This window comes from Aulostomus chinensis, chromosome 19, assembly GCF_037954235.1.
Source record: "Aulostomus chinensis isolate RoL2024-O1b breed Wild chromosome 19, RoL_Achi_v1.0, whole genome shotgun sequence".
In the NCBI taxonomy this organism is placed as follows: Eukaryota; Metazoa; Chordata; class Actinopteri; order Syngnathiformes; family Aulostomidae; genus Aulostomus; species Aulostomus chinensis.
This window is the reverse complement of record NC_141338.1, coordinates 10,464,930-10,486,908: the sequence shown is the minus strand read 5'-3', so window position 1 is coordinate 10,486,908 and position 21,979 is coordinate 10,464,930. Positions and strand designations below refer to the sequence as shown.

Here is a 21,979-nt window from a genome sequence, read left to right as displayed (position 1 = left end):
TGCCAGGGAAGAACTTACTACATTTTGGAGCAGAGAAAACAAAGCAAAAAAATGGCTTTTTGTTTATTTTGGGTTTGACTGAGGTTGTCCTGTCAGAAGTAGAAGTTTTTCAAGTAGCCGCTTGTATAAATTCTTCATGCCTTCCAGGGCAGCAACAGCAATAGGACGTATTGTATTTTCCATCGTTCATCTGTCCATACATCCCATTCAATTGAAAGCAACACCTCAGAAATGTCTGGTAGAATTTCTTCAAATTTGCCACGAAAATGTCAGTGGTCAAAGGTTTCAGTCACCTCACGTGTGAGATATCTGTCCCATTCTTTTAAACTTGATATGACAACAACACCTTGAGGGAATTTCCTCAAATTCAGCACAAACATCCATTTGGACTCAAGGATGAAGTGAAAGATTTTGGTGATCAAATGTCAAAGGCCGAGGTCACTGCGATGTCTCTGGAGAGCCAGACTTTCTTCAGATTTTGCAACGAATTCCACTGGAACTCAAAGATGAACTGAAGAAATGTTGGCAGTCAAAGGTTGAATGTCAAGGTCATTATGGCAAGGCATGCAGTCACAATTCAGCACTTCGGAGTACTGCAATATACCACCTTAGGAGAAATATAGTCACCCAGCTTGACCTGTTTTTAAAGTATGAATAATCAAATTCCCAGATATAAAGTTGGCCGTGACAAATCATGTTTTCTGCAGGATGAGATATTTCCTTAAAGAACGACAACAACCTGCCAAACAGAGAACAAAGAAATATTGTAATTTCTTCTTCAAGTATCAGTTATCAAATAAGCTCAATCTTCTGTTTCTTCACTACCAGTTGATATCTCTGCCCGGAACACTTGACCTGTGTAAAATCTGTGAGCAGAGTGTGGATGTTATTAACTCAAAGTTCCACAGTGTTATTCCATTATTGTTATCTGCTTCCGACTGTTAACAGCAGAAGGTAGGTGATGATGTGACATGTATTTTTTTCCATTTGTACTGTTGCCGTGGCGTCGATAAGAGAGTCAGCATGCTCGTGTCAGAAAAGGAAGTGGGAGGTCTCAGAGGGCACCGAGCAACCTGATGGCAGGATTGTCAAAAGAGCATGTTGGCATTGGAGACAAGGAATCTGACACCACACTCTCACAAACGCTGCCACTTGGAGTGGCGTCTCATCCTGAGTGACAGTCTACAAGTCTCCAGGCTTTGACACCTTCTTATCAGTATGGCATGGAAGTAGGCAGAGAGAGGCCCACCAGGCATGTGATGCTAGAGGGATTAAGGTTGTTCAGTGAGTGCTGTGATTACCTGACAATGAAACGTCAGCTCAGGGTGCACAAAAAGATCTATATTAACCTGTTTGTTTTTCAGGTATTTATTTTTTTTACAACAGTTATTACAGAAAGCAAGAGATGAATGGCTCTAAAAAAAAAGAAAAAGAAAAAAAGACCATTTTCACATCAGAGGAGAAATTACTGCCCTGAAGCGCTCCACCGTGAAAATCCTCTCATGGTCAAAAGCCATCAAAATCACATTTTCTGCAAGTTTGGCAAGTAAATAAGAGGAAAAATGTCACAGTTTTTTAATCATCTCAGTGGCTCCTACATGCCAAAGGGCACAAGAACAAATGATACACTTCATTAATCTGCAGCATATATAACTACTTACAAAGCATTTTGGCAAAACTATGATTCAATCAATACTGAATCTGTCATATTAAAAACATAAAGTATATACTATCATTAGTGCAAATTGCTGTAATCTGGCTGTACTAAACTAGAGTTCTCCTTGTCATTAAATAATTGTTCAGTGTAAATACGCAGGTCGACATTATTCTTTCTGTCTCAACAAAACATAAAAGTTTGTGATGAAACATCAGCAACAATAAATTAACAGGATTATACAAAATTAGGAAACCAAATTTGGCCTAAACATGTTGTAGTGGTGTAGCATTAACCAAGGAGGACTCCACTCAATTTTGGGTCAAATCCATTTAGCATAATGGAAAACTGCATTTAATTTGATTTTTTTTAACATTAGGTTTGGCTGATGCAATCTACACTGTTTTTCTATCCATATTTTGTGAATTTGTGCCATGTCTTTAGATATACCCAGCTCAGTGTCATTGACAAGTGTTCTCAGAAACACTCTACAATACAAGAAATGTTACATATAATTTAATAATAAATCATCCTCTGACATTTTAGAAAGATCTGCAGCAAGACCACGCTGATATAACAACAACTAAAGATTTGCATTTACACAACTGCAAATTTACATCATGAAGCACAGATCCGCAGCAGATAGATAGATAGATGATAGATAGATGCTAGATAGATGCTAGATAGATGCTAGATAGATAGATAGATAGATAGATAGATAGATAGATAGATGATAGATAGATAGAAAGATAGATAGATAGATAGATAGATAGATAGATAGATAGATGATAGATAGATAGAAAGATAGATAGATAGAAAGATAGATAGAAAGATAGAAAGATAGATAGATAGATAGATAGATAGATAGAAAGATAGAAAGATAGATAGATAGATAGATAGATAGATAGATAGATAGATAGATAGATAGATAGATAGATAGATAGATAGATAGAAAGATAGAAAGATAGATAGATAGATAGATAGATAGATAGATAGATAGATAGATAGATAGATAGATGGATGGATGATTGGTTGATTGATTGACAGTCTCTGTCTCCATGGTTTAACTATCTGCAGCCACACTCTGCCACTACCATGCCCTCGTACTTGTGATTAAAAGTGATCACGCCGTTATCGTGATAAAGGAGGGAGATGGGCTCCAGTTTAGTGGGAACACAGCAGGCACGCGATGCTCTCTTTGGACTCTTAACACTCAGCAGTGTCTGAACGATGGCATGTTTGGTAGGCGAGACCTCAGCGGTCAAAGGTTGGTTGCACACACCGTTGCACATATACGCTTCATAGCCCAGTGGCTGGATGATCCATTGGTCCCAGCCAATCTCTTTAAAATCCACAAATAGTGGTGTTCTCTTGCATGGCTCACTCTTAACATTGCGGCGGATTCGAGGAGGTGTGTCATAGATAAGGTTGGACTGTCGTTGCATGAGAGACTGTGTGTCCAGCTTGTCCTGGTTTGCATGACCAGTGTTATGATTAACATGACCCCAGTAAGCTTGTTGGCTCTGCTCCGTGTTTTCAGAAAGGTCATTCTCATGTGCAATCATCTGACCGAGCTCTTGCTTCTCGTGTTTGTGGTTATTATCATCTGAGAAGATGATCAACACTGCGTCGTGTTTGTCCTCCGAACTTCTGTGGATGTCAATCTCGATCAAACTTTCCCCGTCCAGCGTGTCCTCCTGTGAGGCTCCTGAACCCGAAATTGCGATATGAACCTCCAGTCTATGTGTTGCACAACCTGACTTCCACCAGTGCGTAACCACATGAGTCAGGTCAAACGACACCCAGCTATTATCTCTGGCATGAATATGCTTTGTCATCACTTCCTCCAAATCCTTCAACTCCACCTCCTCCTCTTTATCCCTCCTTCTCACTTCTTTGGTCCAAACTACACCATAATGTACTTTGTAAATGGTAACCTTGCAGTCAAGGCCGGGGTAAGGTCTTTGGGCTCTCCGGACCAAAGTGAAAAGATGAAGCTCAGCTATGGTTATGTGTTCATGGGGGGGCATGGAGATGTTGAACAAGAGGGGGTGAATCCTTGCACCTCCAGCTGTAACAATGTAGGGGGACGAATCTGAAATTAAAACATCAATAACTGCATCACAATATGCATTTTTCTGTGGTGAAAACATGCTGCAAATGTTATGTGCCACTGGATGAAATATATTTTCATTTAGAAATAAAACTAAAGCAATAGAATTTAAACTTCCACTTTTATGTGAAATCAGAGTGGAATCATTACCTAAGAAGTCCAACATGAGCTTAAACAAACAAGTCAAATTGCTAAGGAGCAATACATTGAAGTGTGCAGAAATCTCAAACAAAAAGTGACTTCTACCTTCATTCTTGAAGCTGCGTACAATGTTGGCCGAGGGCACAGCAGTGCGGTCGCTGGCGAATCGGTTGTACAGCTCCAGCATGTACTCTGGTGGCTCCTTACGGGTGCTGAGGGGCTGGGGTTGGGGCCTCTGCTCTGTGAAGTTCAGTGAGGACAGGAACTGACTCAGAAAGTCTTGAGCATCCAGCAGCTGATTATCATTTCTCTCCCTCCCGACTGATGCCCTATGGTGGTTCTCAGGAGACCTGATGGGATTGCTCCAGCTCAAATCAGTCAACATGAGAAGAAGGACACTCAAAGAGCAGAGAAAGCCAGAACTGGAGAAGACTGAAACGTTCATGGCCGAGTAGAGGGAAGATTTAGATCCAAAAGTTGAGTATCAGATGAGAAGATGTGATGGAACAGTTGAAGCAGGGTGGACTCCTTCGTTAACAGGTTGCTGTTTGGGGGGCAAAGAGAAAACTGCTTTGCCCTTGTTGATCCTGTGGTTTGGTTCTGAGGGCAGGGCTGCGTTGTCCAATGTGCTGTGCTGACATGTTTGGGAATGTCATCAAGGCCCTGCTCTGCCCTCCTCGGCCCTCCTCTCTCTCTCCAGGGGCCTTATGACTATCCATAACTTCCACTGATATTCAGTCTCGTTTTGACCCATGGACCACCAACAGTGCATGCTTTTACCAATACATTTATGAAATATTAGATGAAAACAAAACCATGCCAAATTATGTCAAAATTAATTACGATGCATTTACAGGTAAGATCAGTGTAAACATTTTCATTTTCCTGTGTAATATCGAAAATAATTTACCCTTTATAACCATCTTTATATTTGAACAGGTTACTCACAACATGTGTACTTTTAGATTCATATTAATTTTGTTATTAGAGGGGTTGAAGGTGATGTGTAATTAATGGGTTTCATTCCAGTAACCAGGCAGGACACCATTCCAGGGCCAGGGGGAGCCAGAGTCCCCTCACAAATCCTTGCAGCCTTGGATCAGCCCCTCAAGTATATACTTATATTTTTAGTAATGCATGACAATATCATGCCATATTTATAATGTGAGAGATAAGTTTTTTTCTTTCCTTTTTTTTTTTGGACTGTTCCACTTGTATAGGTGTTGATCAGTATGTTTTGGCTGATTCATCAGTATTCTGGCACATGTTTGGCCTCTGGAGCTCTTGCTTGTCATTCTACTGAGAGCAAAACTCTTGACACCAGACAACTGACTCTGGAAACTCTGGTGAAAACAAGAACAACACACAAACATCAATGGACAACGCAACTTTTTGAAATCCTGAAATAACTGCCTAAATGGACAAATTAACTAATTTCCAAATCTATGACACGTACAGGTGTCACTGTTTAATTTTTATGTGCCAGATAAAGCAGAAAAGGACAAACACGAGGATACAAATTTAAATGAGAAATTCTGCATGTCATTTATTTGAATTTTCATTCAACATCGCAATGCAAAAAGGACCACTGCAAAGCAGAGTTCTATTGAATGTAGGATCACTTACTGGTGTTAGCTAATACACATCTATAACCTTTAATTAATAACATGGGTATTACAATAAATATTACAATATAAATGCCTTCATTTAGAGTATTAACAGTCCTTTGTTACACATTTACAGTCACATTTTACCTCTCATGAAACAAACTAAACTGTCTTGTCTGGTGGCAGGTTTGCAAGTGCTATGTAATTTTAACGTGTTTGACAACTGTTTCAAACACTGACCAAAAATGTTTTAAAAATTCATATCAGAACCTTTTTAGGCTAAAAGTCAGGTTAAAATATTATTGTTAAAATATGGAAGTTAAGAAAGACTTTGATTGTATTTACCTAATCATCTTGATATCTCAAAAAAAAAAGAAAAAAAAAGCGACCTTTATCTTGTGATGAATTAGTTGTACCGCTATGTTGAAATAACAAGTTGATCATCTCAGGATAACGAGTTAATTATCTTGTTGTAACTTGTTATAACTGGATAATTATCCCGACATCGCGAGAAGACTGCTGTTATCTTCTGACAGCGAGTTTGTGGTCCCGCAGTGCCGAATTAACAAGATAATCATCTCATGTCCCTAACTTCATCATGAGATAACAACATTTGCTACATCATGATAAAGAGATAACGTCCCGTTATCATGCGATAACGGTGTACAAAAAAATCATTTGCACATATGGCCTTTTTCGGCTTCCGTATTATTAACTATCTCTTGTGTATACACAGTAAAACTCTAATTGTACATATATATTCTTTGGAGTCAGGATTCACCACAGTTTGCATATTTCATCCTATTTCAGATATCCCTCACCCTCCTCCTACAATCCATCAAATCTACTGCCAAATAACTTCCTTAATAAATACATGTAAATATTTGGCACATTATTTCCTGTAAACAAAAGAAAGTATTTTTAACTGGACTGGGCTTTTTTTTTTGTCTGTCTCTACAAGAATAATCAGTTTGCATAAATCTGTATGTCACCGATGGAGAGTGTCTCTACAGGATTTAATCGACTTGGCAGGCCATGTTGTCATGTTTACACCCAGGAGTCCAGCGGTGGAGGTTTGTTATCCATCAGGCCCACTGCAGGTCTGCCAGCTCGGATGAAGTGTTTTCTTTCACTTATCGCCTACGTTGAGAAATATGCAGACATCAGCTGTTGTTCAATTTGAATAAAAACTCTAAGCATTTCTAAATAAGATTGTTTCCTTATCTTCTCATCCGCATGGGTAATCAAGTCCGTTTTGAATAAATGAAGTGAGAAGATGCAAAAATAATTGCAAAAAAAATAATCCTGTGACTAAATTTGCTGTAAATAGTCACAAAATATGGACACATACAGGACATTCAGATTACCTGGAGAGCATCTCTTTCCACAACTGGCCCTTTTCCATCTCCAACCCTGTCATTCAGCTCCAAACTGGAATACACGTCTGCAACAGAAATATATCCTTTCTCTAAGTAATAGGCCACAAATGGGAGTCTTAAAGAAGGTCATCAACCAATTACATGTGCTGAAATAATTTTCCCCCTCATCTTTGGCTATTAGCCTTTGACAACAGAAGATGTCTTTGGAGATTATTCAGTCATATTTCTATAAAGTTAGTTTGACACTCCAGAACTGTCCATCCATCCATTTTCTACCGCTTATGCTGTTAAGAGTCATGGGGTGGGCGGAGCCTATCCCAGCTGTCTTCGGGCGAGAGGCGGGGTTCACCCTGGACAGGTCACCAGTCCACTCACAGCCACACCTACGGTCAATTTAGAGTATCAATCAGCCTCGTCCCCTCTTGATGTCTTTGGACTGTGGGAGGAAGCTGGAGTACCAGAGAGAACCCACACAAGAACAGGGAGAACATGCAGACTCCACACAGAAAGATCCCATGCCACAGCTGGGACTCAAACCCAGAACCTTCTTGCTGTGAGGCGACAGTGCTGACCACTGCACCACCGTGTCGCCTGAGGAAATGTCAAAAATGTTAAAGTTATTAAATACAGAAAAACTTGCTGATGAGTGTATATCGTAGTCTTTTATGTAATCCATTTTCTAAAAGGACACATCTATTCATTTAGACTAAAACACTGCACCGAGAAAAGGGCAAATCATTTCATCTATTTCCCTCCACGTCTGTATTTCAAAGGAATTTATAGGGATGAAGCTAGAGGTCGCTCTGGATGTGGGAATGTGGATGCCCTTTTGGCATACCGCTCAAATGAAATGTGACTGGTGATGCGTGAGACGGCCCTGCCCCTGGGAGAAGACTGCTCAGGCTAATAAGCCAAGTCTGTGCACTGATAACCTTGGCAGCACATCATTGGTTCAAGGCAATGTTTCAGAACAATATGGTCAGGGACTCAAAATGCCCCATTTCTTTGTCCCTGACATGACAAGAACCACAGCATTTTTGAAAGAAGTTTTTTTTGTTGGTTTTTTTTGCTCCGCTCCCCAGAGTAAGGGACATGTTTCTCATTTAGATGATGGTTTAATAATATTATGCTGAAGGAATTTCATGCAGTGATTTGCTGACCTTGGTTTTTGTCCATGAGCGGCAAGGTGATGTCATCACTGCCTTGCTTTCCGCTCTTGCTGGATTTTTTAGCCGCTCCAGCTGTTGTTGGCTTTGGAGGACAAGAGTGATTACATTAGTAGGTGGCAAAGACAGTTTATTCGCTCCTGTTTTACTAAAGTCCAAAAAAAGACTTTGGTTTTAAATGAAGTCACTTACACTGTGGTACTGGACAGTTTTGGATGCAATAGGAGAAAGTCAAGATTCCTCTAAAAACAATCTCCAGAGTTACTTGCCAGGAGCAAAGAATACAGGAAAAAAAATGAAAGTTTGGAGTCCAAAGTGTGATGTCATAATGTTTCTTGACAAATTACTGACCATGTGCCCGTTTGTCGATGAGGTTTTTCAGTACAAAATGGCAGGAATGTAAGTGTTGCAACAGAGTACAAAATAAGTTTTTGTATCTGTTCTTGGAGTCACGTATCTAAATAGAAGAGGATAGTTTTTCCCAGGCAAATCCAGAATTCAGAAAGTGCGAGCCTTGTGCTTTTTGCTAGAAGCTAATGGAGACTGAAGATTAACGACATCAACATAAGACAATTGAGTTTCTAACTCAATGGGAAATATTGAGCGTAACTCTAGATAAAGAAGTCTAGGATTATGCTGGACGATGAATTTGAGAGCTTGTAAATGAACATGTTGTATAGTTTCGCTATTGTCAATCTTCGATGTTGTTTATCAAACATGCTTTAAGTTCAATTAACATGAAATATGAACAGAATACCTTAAAGTGGCTCTTGTTCCATCCTGCCTTGTTCAGAGTATTCCTCAGGTCCTTGTAGGTCCATATTGTCTGCAGCACATGGGCCGCTGCCTTGGTCTCTCGTGCTGATTGGCTGACAAATAATGCAACAGCGTGTTGAACAACAGCCTTGGGACAGTTCAGTCAGAATGATTCAAATCTCTGACTGCCCTGAGATGTGATACTCATAACATCATAAGCTACTGCTTCATTAAAATACCAGCTCTCTGTTTCATTCTGAAGGCGCATTAGAGTATCAGGTCACATAGCTACACCTTGACTTGTTGATGGCCACCAGTTTCTGGATAGCGTGACCCTGTATGAGTGCTCGGGCGTTCTCAGGGCTGTCGGTGATGATCTCGTGAATCGTGTTCAGAATGGACACCACTGTATCGCCCTCCAGATTCTTTGCTGGGTGCAGCTGACCACATGGAAGATTACCAACCAGGTCTCTCAAAGCGTAGCTCCCTGGTAACGACAACATGTTAGCGTGCAGGCGTAGAGCTGCGCATGAGTGTGTGAGTGGGAATGCGTGTGAGAGAGTGGCAAGCTGTTACCTATTAGATCTTTATTCCGTCTGTCCATAGCCAGGTTGCGTAGAGCGATCGCCACAGCTCGCACCACTTTGTCCACATCTGAGTGCAGCAGCTCCACCAGAACTGGCAGACCTTTCTCTTTTCTCACAGTGGCTCGGATGTAGCTGGACCACTGCAAGCCAAACACAAATCAGCCGTTTTCTGGAGCAACTGCTACATAGCTCTGAGGGTAACACTCATATCTTACCCATCAAATCAGTTTTCCTTGACAGAACCACTCACATCACTCAAAATTATCCAATAGAAACTGCTTTAGTCTTTGTGAATGAATTCAGAATTTTAACTTCAAAAACACAACCAGCCAGACGGAGAAAAATGCCTTGGGCTTCGAGGCGAAGGAAGAGTTGGTTGTAAATGCCGTCGGGGGGTAGGGGGTGAAGACTGTGTTGAAGGGTAAATCCACCCCCAAATTAAATTCCCAGCAGGAATATAGTGAGTGTCATCTAACCCTGGATCCGCTCCATAAACAAGGAATCAAGACACCGTAGCCATGGTGATCATACTGAAGAAAATATCTGCCCTCATTAGCAGGCTTTATCTCTGTTCTGTTGGTGTTCAGCAAATCATTCTGAGTTACTCAATGTTCATGTGTTAGGTCATGTTAATGATCTGATGCACATTTTGTTTATATGGTGTGGCTCTTCCCACTGCATGCCTGTGTGTGTGTGTGTGTGGGGGGGGGGGGGGGGTCATTTCCTGTTGATAGTGATGCTCCAGGCTCTGTTTAGATGTAGGAGGAAAGATGAAACTGTTCAGTCACAATAATTATCTTTGCATGGAAACATTGTATTAATTGATCCTGTATGTACCTGGGCAGGTGGAACCGTTCAGTCAAGTGAGCTTGAAAATGCCGTTCAAGTTTTAGCCTCTTTCATGAACAGTTTTGTAAGTACCCCTCATACTTTCCTCTTACTATTACTACTTTTGCTTCTATTTTTCATATCCAGCAACATCTTTTGTTCTTCAAACTGAGCGGCCAGTGTGTGGGGGACCAAGTAGAGGGAGAAATAGTCCAGTGGTATCATTAGCATTTTTACTGACTGTCTTTGGGTACTTCTAATATATTGATCGTCGCTTTGATTCTCTACGAACGAGCACTAATTCAGTTTTTTGTTTGGGGAACTGAAGTGATGACAGTGAGTTTGTATTGAAAAAGAAAAAGTTTTTTGAAACTACTGATGACGTCACAAATTGTGCGTTTACGGCGGCGCGTATCTGTGCGTGTGATTTGCGAGTCTCAGGAAGAGTTCTCCAGCTACAAACTTGGGCACCTGAAGAGGAAAAAAAGAAGGTTTATTTTATTTATTTATTTTTATTTTATTTATTTTTTTGGTGTGCCGTTCATTTTCTGATGCAGGACCCAGCACCTAACATGTGTTGGTGGATGTGTGTCCTTAGGTGTGTGTGTGTTAGGGTGCATACTGTATGTGAAGAACGCCTGTGTGCAGCATGAAGGGGAGGCGAATGTGTCATCACTACAGGTGACCGCCTGCGTTATCTACCCTCCCAACTGGGAAGGGTAACTGCTCTCTCTACATATCTAAATGCTGCCAGTGCACTATGAATGAGTCTCAGTTCAACATTAAGGTTTTTGCGACCGCAGGCACACTTAATCAATCCCTGTAAGCATGAGTGCAGCAAAGATTTCTTCCATCCACTCACAGCCCAGTGTCCTGCAGCGAGGTTCTGCAGCGCTCCTGCGGCTGCCTCCAGGGTGTTGTGGTTGTGACTGCAGGTAAGAAGTGAGAGGTAGAGCCTCACCACCTCTGGCTGGTACAGCAGCTTCAGCCCTTTAACAGGAGGAGAGGCAGAGAATGTCACCAAAGCAGTGGAAAATAACCTGTACGACTGAAATGATTGTGTACTATATGATCAGCTTTTAGTGACCAAAGCAGCCTGTAAGAAGGTTAGCTTGACGGGTCAGTAGAAAGGTAAATAGATAAGTGTGTAAATTACTGTAATTTAATAGAACGTGGAATAAAATTACTGCTTTTCCAGAGGTTGTTTTTTTTTTGAGCTGGTGGAGGATGCTGGGTGATTGCCAAGTAGTATAAGGCTGACCTGGGACTACAACATGCTTGTCCTTTTGATTTGCATTCACTGGCTGGAGCGTTGGACCCATGAGATTAGCTCTGATCCAAAGATACAGTATATTGCATTACAGTACATCTTTTTTTTTAGGTGGGGGGGGGGGGTGTATGTAAAATATTTTCAAGGTTAAAACAGTCATTATGTTCCACAAAATGTTCAGAGAGTTAAGAAGTACAAAAGATATATCCATGGGTCATGCAGCGTCTTGAGAAAACTCCAGCGCCTGCTTCTCTCTTTTTTTTTCTCTCTCTCTTTTACTGCCAGAGGAAGTGTTCCTCTGAAAATGTTGCCAGATTTAATGTTCTCACTCTTTCAGTTGCTGGGTCATTTTGTTTCAGTAATGAAACTCTCCTCAAGTGGTGCAGGTACTGATGTGTGGCCTTGCATTTTAATGGGTTCTGTTCTGGGCCATGGCAGCGTCACGCATACAAAGCAAACAACTGAAGGCAGATTCAGATGCTTGATGATAATGAGTATAAATGATCGTTCATCTCCCTTTCATCTATTAGTAATAACCCTAATGTGTAGTCAATAAGGCTTGTGTTAAATAGGGAAATGTAATGTTTTATTAATGTAAAGTTATTACAAATGTACCTTTCATCAGTTCTGTACGTTTTGGTAAATCCAATGTTCCATATTTTCTGTCCATAAATACATTTTTCCAACCTGTACATTACAGATACAAACATGCACACAGAGACCACTTTTCATTACATCAAAGATAGAATTTAATATAGTCACTATGTTATATTTCAGGAAAGTATTCAGATTATGAGCAGCAGACTGACCGTGATTGAACCACTCCTCTGACGAATATGATTTGAGGGGAGAAGAAGAAAGAAGAATGTCAGAGTTGATATTTTGGGAAGAGGAACACAGCAGGAGATGACAAAGTTCTGAGGCACTGACAGGATTGGGTTGATGTCACGAGGAAAAGAGGAATGCAAAATGTTGAGAAGCTGTCACGACTGCATGATAAAACCAAGACCCCTGCGTACCAAACACATAGTGGTCCTGCACAGGGTCTAACGATCCTGAAGAGAAGTAAGGTAAGTCCAAGCTCATGATCATTTTCACAGACATAATTAGCGTCATGGATAAAAGAGAAGGCAAGGAAAGAGGATTCTCACTCAAATAGTAATTACCTAATCTAAAAAAGTTAAGTACATTTAAAACAAAATAATACATATAAAAGAAAAAAATTATGAAAAGGAAAAGTGATGTGGTGGAACTCTTAATTAATTTTATGAAAAAGTAAAAAAGCCACTTCAGTTTTGTGCTTTGCATTACAAATGAACGAAATTTGAAGCCCTTTGTAATATTATTCCTCCACTAAGTGCCTCGCTGTATAATAATAATAGTGTCAGGAACAATATGTATATGTGTTAATTCATTCTTTATATAGTTTGATGGGAATTAATAAAAAAAAAAAAATTTAAGGGTTAGAACCAGAAGGTCATGGTCTCTCTCACCCAGTCAGAGAGGGTTTTCTTCCCCCTCTTACAATTTCTTTTTGGGAGGCTGTAAATACTGCTACCATCAGTGCTTGTACTTATACTCGTTCAGTAACTTCTGTGACCTACACTGGTGTACTGTTGACATGATCTGTGTTCAAAAGTACCAGTACGCAGCTGCATAGGGTTTTGTACAACGACAAATCATACTGCCTTGACTTTTACTGGAATTCATCCCGCATTTTTGTCGAAATTGAAAATTTCGAAGAGAAAATATGCGATCTTAACGTACTCATAGGAGTGCTCCTGCTATCGAACAGAGGTTTAGGATGTGAAATGATCTTCTGTTTCAAGTGAAACACTAAAATACAGCAGAGGTCCCTTACAGTGCCGATGGAATAATAATTCAAAGGAAAACTGAGCAACTTGAACTCATAAAATACAACAACTGATGTTCTTACTTATGATGGTGTACAAACCTTTAGGTCTTTTCCCTCCAAAACAGTCAGGCTCACTCTTCTTCTTCTGTTGCCCCACTGACCTCATCAGATGATTGGCGTGAGGCTCGTGGAATCGCTCCATTCCTGGTATTTCCTTGTGAACGTGATAGGACAGGTTTCGCAGGATGCAGACACAGTTCTCCACAGACTGCATGGAGGACAATGACAGAGGATTTTGATCAAAGATTATATACAAATATTGAAGTTTTTCCTTACAAAAATGCCGTTTTCAGCATAAAATCTTCAGTGTTTATCCACGGTATGTTCAAGCAATTTAAGTTCTAAATAAATGCACGTGGGCTGCACCGTGGTGCAGTGGTCAGCACTGTGGCCTCACAGCAAGAGGGTTCCGGGTTCGAGTCCCGGCTCGGGCACAGGATCTTTCTGTGTGGAGTTTGCATGTTTCATCCCGTGCCTGTGTGGGTTCTCTCTGGTACTCCAGCTTCCTCCCACAGTCCAAAGACATCAATCCCAGCCTATCCCAGCAGTCTTCAGGAGAGAGGTGGGGTTCACCCTGGACTCAAACCTGGAACCTTCTTGCTGTGAGAAGACAGTGCTAACCACTGCACCACTGTGCTGCCCTACCCCACTAATCTGTGACATAAATGTGTAAAATCCTACATGCAAATAGGGTCATAATGTTAGAATCAATGAAACAATTTTTTAGAAACAAATTTTCGTGGTAAAACTGGCGATTTCTGCACAATATCATAGTTTGAATTATGAGTTTTAATTACCAAAAACAACTAATGCTCTCATTAAACTGCTGTTTTGCAGTTTGGCAGAATATGTGCAAAGTGATCTCGTAGTCGTAGAGAAGAAAACATTTTACATTTGGCAGGTTTGGTTTAATCTCTATTAATGTGATGGAGTGTGAAACTTTAGTGGCAATTACTTTTCTCCGCATAAAAGTTATATTTCCTGACTTAAAGCCAATACAAGTGAGATTTAAGGATTCTTGACTTTGTTCCCACCCAGTGGCTGCATCAAAAACAGCAGTGGTGCAGATAACAATGACGCTGCCGCCCCCCCCCCCCCCCCCCAACTCAGAGCTCCTGACATGACTTTGCTGCCAGCAACATAAATAATGCACAAATTTTAATGGGCTAAGATAAAACATTATTGTTTACACATAGTGACTTCAACGTCTTTACTTAAGAAATTGTGGAAAAATCAGCCCTTTCAAGGACATTTTCAACAGGTATTTTTTTTAGCAAAGTTACTGAACCCAACATCCTATTAATAAAATTCAACTAAATTTACAAAGATTAAATTCAAAGAAATTAAATCAAATTAAACTAAATTAGCTCCATCGTGAAAATGTAAAATATTACATTCAACACACCTCTGGTCTAATTAGACTATAAATCACGGAATTGGTTGTAGATGACGGCCATGTATGACATGCAGCCACCAAGGGATTATTTCTTCTGTTGTTATTGTCCCATCTGTTTTGGCTGACAACTGTTTGGATGTTTAAAAGGCAGAAAAGCTAGAATAATCCTTTTTTTTAAAAATACAAGTACAGATTGGAAAGATCAGCTTGCTGTGTTAAAAGGTCAGGTTAAAAATTAGTCCAGTGATAAAGTGTTTGTTCTCTACTTTCCACATCTGACAAGATGCCTATAAAATACATTAGAGGTTGATTTTTTTCTTTTCAGTCAGAGCACTGACTTCCCTCACCTTATTGTCAGTGTCCTTGTTGACAACAGCTGACTGGAGGGCATGAAGGAGTGCGTCCACGAGTCCGTCACACTCTCTGAGCCTCTGGCGAGCCTCCGCTCCATCAGAGCTGACGTTCCTACCAACACAACAACATAAGCAAGGCTCAATTCATCATGAGTCGGCTTTTAACAGCTGCTGTCAATTTTAGCCTTTGACTACAGCCAAGGTTACCTCAGACATCCAGAGGTGTTCTTGAACACTGTGGTCCACTCAGCACTCTGCAGTTTGGACGGGTCGGCAGAGTCTCGTCTCCAGCCTGAATGTGGGATGATGATTTCATCATTTAGCGTTTGAAGCCCGTGGTTGATGACGGTCATCTTCAACGGCTCGTGTGAAGAGAGGTTCCACAGAGTGCCTACAGGGAAGAGATTAAGAGAGTAGTAGAAGTGAAATGGATTGATTGCTGGCTAAATGACTCCAGGAAGACTCAGCCGTACCTGTGACCAACTCTTTGACCTCCATGCTGCTGGACTTCTTCAGCAGTCTGACTAAAGCCTGGATGCCATCACAGTTCTTGATGGCTATTTTGTTATTGTGGTCTTTTCCGTATGATATATTGCGTAAAGCACCACAGGCCTTGCGGTGAACCTCAGCTTTTGGATGGTCCAATAATTCCACCAAAATTGGCACACCATTTAGCTGGCGGACCTCGTGCTTGATGCGGTCATTCTCGTAACATAGGTGCTGCAAGTAAGCTGCCGCGTTGGACTTGACTGGGTCCATTGGGTGGCTGAGCATTGAGATCACCTCATGCAAGTTGGGGTCTCTCCAGCGCGGGTCTCGACGGATGCTGTCCAGGCTGACCATGCTGCTGCGTTTGTGGGGGAACTGCAAGGTTTGTGCTCGACACATAACCTGAAAGAAAGGATTCAGGTTCCCCTCCAGCTGGGCCATGAAGGCATCGTCGTAGCCGCCTCTGAAGAAATAGAAAAAGTCATGCATGTTGAGATCAGGACAAAAATATTTGAAGGTTCAACGTCATTTATGAGTCTACGGACAGAACTTTACTGGGGTGTAGTAGAACAAGAGAGTTGCTTGTATATTTGAAAACAGCTCTGTCGATTTGTACGGGCTAAGGAAAAGCTCCTGGCAGGCAATAACTGGTGAAACCTCCTTATTTATTGACTTTGCAGCAGGTTGACATTTCTGATTGATACCAGCTGCTACTAAACTCCTGTCCATCTATCTTATCATTGTCCATGCTGACTAACAGGAGAGAGGCGACTACTAGGTGTATGTGTCACTAAAAAGATTCTTATGGATAATTAATTAGCTTATGCCTTGATTTGTGCGACCCAAACACACTGAAATGAGCTCAATTTCTACTCAACATAGAGAAGCCCTAGTATACAGGTCTGTGCATTACTATAACTGTTCACCTGCCCTTTATATTGCGATGGCTATAATGTAATTTATGACTGTTGACTGTATCCAAGCGTCATGTTTTATCTCATCTTATCTCATCTCATCCTGTTTTATCTTACCTTAACTCATCTTACTTTATCTTATGTAGTTTCAGGCCAAAATGAAAATTCAGTCTAGGTACAGAGCAAAAATGTAATGAATAAAATGTAGAATCCAGTCAAACCTCACGCTGTAAACCCTGTCCAGAATAAAGTTTAGCTCAGTTCCCTTTCTTAAACATGAATTCAGACTCCTCGGTTCAGTTCCTCCATTCATTTGAGGGTCTGCATGATAAAATAATAGCAAAAAAAGCTTCTGAAGGATGAGTTTCTGCAACAAGGAAGCCCTTATTTTTATTAAAAGATTATAAAGGAACTTTTGTACATTTGTAAATAATGCATGGTCAATTCACTGCTAAAACCATAAATCAACACTTCAACCCTTTTACAGATGGGTCAAAAGAAAGAAGCATCAATAACACTGTTTGACTTTCCCTTGGCACCTTCAAATGTCTGAGCACTTGTAAGAACCGATGTGTATTTCACTCCGCTTGTTCATGGAACCACAGAAACAACAGATGACCTTGAAATCCATTTACACAGTCTGCTGGGTCGATAAACTTTCATTCAATATACTGTCTCGTTACCTGGTTCTTGAGGGCTCCCTGAGGAGCTCCATGGTGGTAATTGGTCTGAACTGGTGAATCCCGCCCAATGTCGCGTAGCTGGCCGCTGGGTGGTCAGTCTTCAAGTCCAGAGGGTTTTCGGCTCGCTCCCCGAGGCCATCCCCATCTGTCTGGCTGCTCAGGCCTGTGGGAGCGTAGCTGTCCCTCAGGAAGGGTAAGGTGTAGTGAGCTCCGGCCTGGACATTTTTGGCCGGCCAGTAGCTGTGGAGGGTGGAGCGGGACAGGCTCCCGTAACGTGAGCATAAATCACCCCCAATCCCTCTGTAACTTTCAGGAAGGGTGTACACTCTGCTCTGACTGTCTGGGATCACCGGCTGAGGCTCAGAGGGCTGCTGTGGCGGTGGCAGCGGTACTGCTGGGGTGGCACTGCTCGTCAACATGGTGGGTGTAACTGACTCAGAGGGTTCAATGTTCGCCTCAGGAGAAGGTTGCTCCACGAGAGAATCTTCTTGAACCGCTGGACTTGATGCAGCGTCAGATGGATTCAATGGCTGACTGTCCTCCAGCTGCGGCTCGGAGGACTCTCGGGACTCATCTGGAGCCTGTTCGGCCTCTTGTTCTACAGCCTTGAACTCCTACAAGGATTGATGCACCACAACTATTATCTCTGGAAAAAAATCTAAGCAGAATCTCTGTTGGTATTTAAAATCCCATTTGTCTGAAAGATCTCAAGATTTTCCCTGTGTGTTTACGACAGGAAGTATAGAACCTTAATTTACTTCCAGGGCGCATTTATCTTTCATTCAAGCTGTACAACCGCATGCTCACTGATCATCATAGCGATGATCAATAATCATCATTTCAGCACTTCCCTGGCATTGTGCTCCACCAGTTAATGATGGTAAATGATTTCTTCTTCCCTGCCAAAGAATAATGAATTGTTGAAAATGCGTTTGTGATGAAACAACTACAGCCACTGTTAGATGCAGGGTAAATTGTAGGACATTGATGGTCTAGTTTAGTTCATTGATTTAGATTTTAACTCCATCACAGCAAGCAATGGGAGAAACTTGTAGTGTCAATAAAACAGAAGCTGTGATGAATTTGAGGGCATCAGCAATTTCACTTCATTGTATCTCAATCTGGGGATTTGAAATGTGTCAAATTTACTTAACATCCTTTAGTTCATAGCCTCATATAATTTTGTTATGAGAAAATGGCCAATAAAGTTTTCTCATTCAAACACCACTAAAACAAAGTGCCGGAAGACAATTGACGGTGATCTCATCTGAAGACATATAAAGTCATGAACCTCAGAGTCCGTCTGCAGCGGCGTATCGTTCTCAGTGGAGCTCTCGTTGGTCGATGTCATCACTGAGGCAATGGAAGTGGGCGTGTCCAGTTCGTCATTGGTGGATGGCTGTTTATCTGGAGTCACCTGTTTGGGCTCCTGGGACAAAGACAGCGGAGGAGGCCCCTCTGAAGTCTGCTCCTGAACCACATACAGAAACAATAAAATTCCCATCACAGTAAAGCAAAGGTTGTTTGTTTTTGGACATTTGCAACTATATTTTTACTGCAGTTGCTGCTTCCAACAGGCCAATACGACGGTTAAAGGAAAATGTCCCTTAACATCATATTTTGAATTTTCATCTCCAAAAAAAAGTGCAGACTAAACATTTTGTAACAGCTAGAAATGATCTTTGAAAAGATTTTAAAACGACTCCTCCGCCATTTAAGAATATAAATACATTGTGAATGAGACTGCTTATATTATGAAGTTATTTGTTCTGAGAAATGCTTGCAGCTGCTGCTCCGGTACACCATGTGGATATTTGTGTAATTCCCATTTGTTTATTTCCAGTAGACTTTAAACTTTCAACAAAATGGGTTTCATTTACCGTAGTGGATGAATTATTCAGCATCTTAGTCTGAGAGAGATCTGGAGGCAATATTTGACGGTAAACACATTTCATGCTATTTCTCTTATTCGAAAATCTACTAACTTCACATTGATGCTCCTGTGAATGGAGAAAACTGCTTCTCTGCTCTAATGATTCAATAGATATCAGATTATGTCTGGAAAGTCTTCTGATTTTATCTATTTAATTTCTCGGTGGAACAAATAATCCATCGCAAAATAAGAGTGTAATTAAAAGGTTAAGTTATGGAGGGAAAACCCCATCTAGGTTACACAACAATATCCATGCTGGAAATCAGTTTTGCAGGAATATTAAATGTGACACAAAATGTGAGGCTTCTAAAGCCGGGGGACAGTTTCTAGAAATAAAGCAAGATTATTGCTGTCATTATTGTTTCAAAATATAAAAATATTGCTATAGCTGCGATAAAAATAGTACATTTCAAATAAATTCATATTTTGGATATGCTTGCTAATCGTGAGTCACTGAGGGGTCCTGAGCTGAAATGTTGGGAAACCCCTCCGCTAAATGACTGTGACAAAAGGATAAAATAGCACATAATCTCTTCTTTCTCAGGCTGCAGCACTCAACTCCGCTGCATTAAATCAGGCTGCAGTGAACAGTCCAGCGAGTGTGAGGAGAGAACATGATTCCCTCAGCGAACACAAGAGCCTCTCATATGCCTGAACTAAAATGTGTCAGAGGGACGAGGAGATGAAAGAGTCACACGGGAGAAATTGGCAGCGAGGAGATGATCTTCGCTCAAACACCTCTGGGGGAGGTTGATTGGATATTGTTAAGCGGTACAAAATGAACGCCCGGCCAAAAGAGAGAAACTAGTGTCCTCTACAGACAGCTTGATTAAGGATTTGGAGGATGATAACAGGCTGGACAGGGGCCTGTGTGTTGTCCCCGTCTGATTCAAGCTCCAGGGAAGGCCAGGCCACAGTGAGTCAAAGCTAATTTAAATAACTCACTGCACCATCACTAACTAAGTCTGCTCCCAGAGCCAAATGGGTCGAGATGATGATTCTGAATCTGACGAGATGAAGTATAGTATCTAGATGTTAGGTGCACTGATGCAGGAGACAGAAGGACATGATTAGCATCTTGTTCCCATCAACTCTCTGTATTGAGGCCAGCTGCAGCCAGTGTATTATTTTAGGAGACACTCTGATCTAACGCAGAGTCAGTTCAGATTTTTGGTGTCCGGCTCAAGGGCACAGCAGGCACAAGCCATGTTTCAAACTTGTCATTTATCCCTTTGGAAGATACCATGTGAAATAAAAGAGGATTTGAATGATTTTGGCCCACGCACTTGCAATTAAATCAACATATTTGTAGACCAAAGTCATCTAGTGGTGATGAAACATTATCAAACTGTGGGACTGAAACAGTTATGCTTCCGCGGGGTAATAAAACATGACATCAACCCAGTGATGTCAGAGGACATTAGTCACAACTTTGTCACAACTCATCTGCCCTCCACTATCTGTTGAATCAGTGATGCTCATGGTCACTGAAAAGCTACAGACGTCTCTCGCATCGTGAATCAAAATGGCACCAGTACTTTCCTTAGTGGAGATTTCTTTTCTTCTTTTTTTGTTGTTTATATATTTCAGATGCACCAATACACATTATGCAACATACAGACTGAAGAAAAAAGGGAGAGAAATCAGCAAAGTTCATATTTTTTGGAGACACTTTCTATTGTGCATTGTCCCTGAAATAGTTAAATGCTGCATGGCCACGTTTAATGTCTTTCTAATACAGTGTGCAGCATTTTCCCCCAAAGGGAAAACCTCCCTTCATAATGCAATCAAAAATTATCCTCCTTATAAGCGAGCCTATGCATCTGCTTTCACACAAACACACGCACGCGCACGCACGCACGCACGCACACACGCACGCACGCACGCACACACACACTTGATGGAGATGTTAGCATCATGCCCCCGTGCACACAAGGAGACTGCACCGAACAGCAGGCAAGGAGGTGAAGCAATTGATGCCTCCTTCATTCATCATGACAGAGGCAGAATGCAAAGCTGAGGAGGGCTACAGTTCTCTGCAGGAGGAGAAAAAAACTGATGTGCACAAAAAAGAGGGAGGGTACAGAGCAAATAGAGCCATTCCTCTACACACTTACCTCTTTCACTTCAGCAGGCATTGCCAAATCTTCTCCCACAAATGATGAACAAGATGCGTCCCCCCAATGAGACGTCTGTTTCTCTGCTTTTGCTCAATTCTCGCCTTGACTCTCCCTTTGAGCATGTGAGGCAGTTTAAACATAAGCAGCCATCCTTCCTCGCAGTTCTCACCACTACCACACGTCCTCTCTCTCTCTCTCTCGCTCTCTCACTCTCTCTCCCTCCTTTTCTCACTGCCTCCTCTATTTTTCTTTCTTACACAAACACACACTAGATGCGCCATGCACACATTTGCTCAACACAGTCTCTCACATGCTGCTCCCTCTCTCCCTCCTCTCTCCCTCTCTCTCCCCCTCTCTCTCTCGCTGTCTCATTACTGCACTCCTCCTCTGTTCTGTGCTGCAGTTAATGTGTGTGCTATTAGCAAGGTGCTGAATCAACTGTGTGATGCTGAGCCTGTGAATGGCTCAGGGAGAGTGCAGAGCCCTGCAATCCCTGTGCAGTTTTACTGGCACACGTACACACACGCATGCACACACGCGCGCGCGCGCACACACACACACACACACTGTTTCCCTCAGGCTCACAAGCAGATGCAGCTGGAGCACAGAGAAGTCTAGTTCACTACTATGTTAGCCAGAACAAGGGATGAAGGATGGGGAGTGGAGGGAGAGGGA

At 41.6% G+C, this 21,979-nt stretch overlaps 2 protein-coding genes across 3 annotated transcripts; both read right to left on the bottom strand.

The window, feature by feature from the left end:
- Positions 1–2,721: 2,721 nt before the first annotated feature.
- On the bottom strand, positions 2,722–4,353 carry bmp10l (bone morphogenetic protein 10, like). The gene is made up of 2 exons (XM_086188114.1): positions 4,014–4,353; positions 2,722–3,749 (listed from the first exon to the last, which is right to left on the bottom strand). Exons 1-2 carry the CDS (start codon positions 4,351–4,353, stop codon positions 2,722–2,724), a joined length of 1,368 nt encoding a protein of 455 aa, XP_086044240.1.
- A 1,105-nt stretch (positions 4,354–5,458) lies between these two features.
- On the bottom strand, positions 5,459–21,713 carry arvcfa (ARVCF delta catenin family member a). 2 transcript variants are annotated; one of them, XM_086187503.1, is made up of 16 exons: positions 21,302–21,713; positions 18,543–18,722; positions 17,252–17,865; positions 15,639–16,117; positions 15,373–15,556; positions 15,160–15,277; positions 13,456–13,624; positions 12,311–12,328; positions 12,117–12,188; positions 11,094–11,221; positions 9,393–9,543; positions 9,111–9,303; positions 8,818–8,929; positions 8,055–8,145; positions 6,883–6,959; positions 5,459–6,655 (listed from the first exon to the last, which is right to left on the bottom strand). In XM_086187503.1, the coding sequence occupies exons 1-16, from the start codon at positions 21,320–21,322 to the stop codon at positions 6,563–6,565; spliced, it is 2,700 nt and encodes an 899-aa protein (XP_086043629.1). In that variant the 5' UTR covers positions 21,323–21,713; the 3' UTR covers positions 5,459–6,562. The 2 variants fall into 2 exon arrangements, with proteins under 2 accessions (XP_086043629.1, XP_086043630.1); XM_086187504.1 differs by lacking the exon at positions 12,117–12,188 and having other exon boundaries at positions 21,302–21,712.
- Positions 21,714–21,979: the final 266 nt, after the last annotated feature.

Coding starts and splice junctions, on each gene's coding strand:
- bmp10l (XM_086188114.1), bottom strand. CDS start 4,353: ATGAACGTTTCAGTCTTCTCCAGTTCTGGCTTTCTCTGCTCTTTGAGT. Junction 3,750..4,013: donor ACGCAGCTTCAAGAATGAAG/GTAGAAGTCACT, acceptor TTTTAATTTCAG/ATTCGTCCCCCTACATTGTT.
- arvcfa (XM_086187503.1), bottom strand. CDS start 21,322: ATGCCTGCTGAAGTGAAAGAG. Junction 11,222..12,116: donor ACGTACAGAACTGATGAAAG/GTACATTTGTAA, acceptor CTCCTGTTAAAG/GGCTGAAGCTGCTGTACCAG. Junction 9,544..11,093: donor TCGCTGCAGGACACTGGGCT/GTGAGTGGATGG, acceptor TTTGGCTTGCAG/TGGTCCAGCTACATCCGAGC.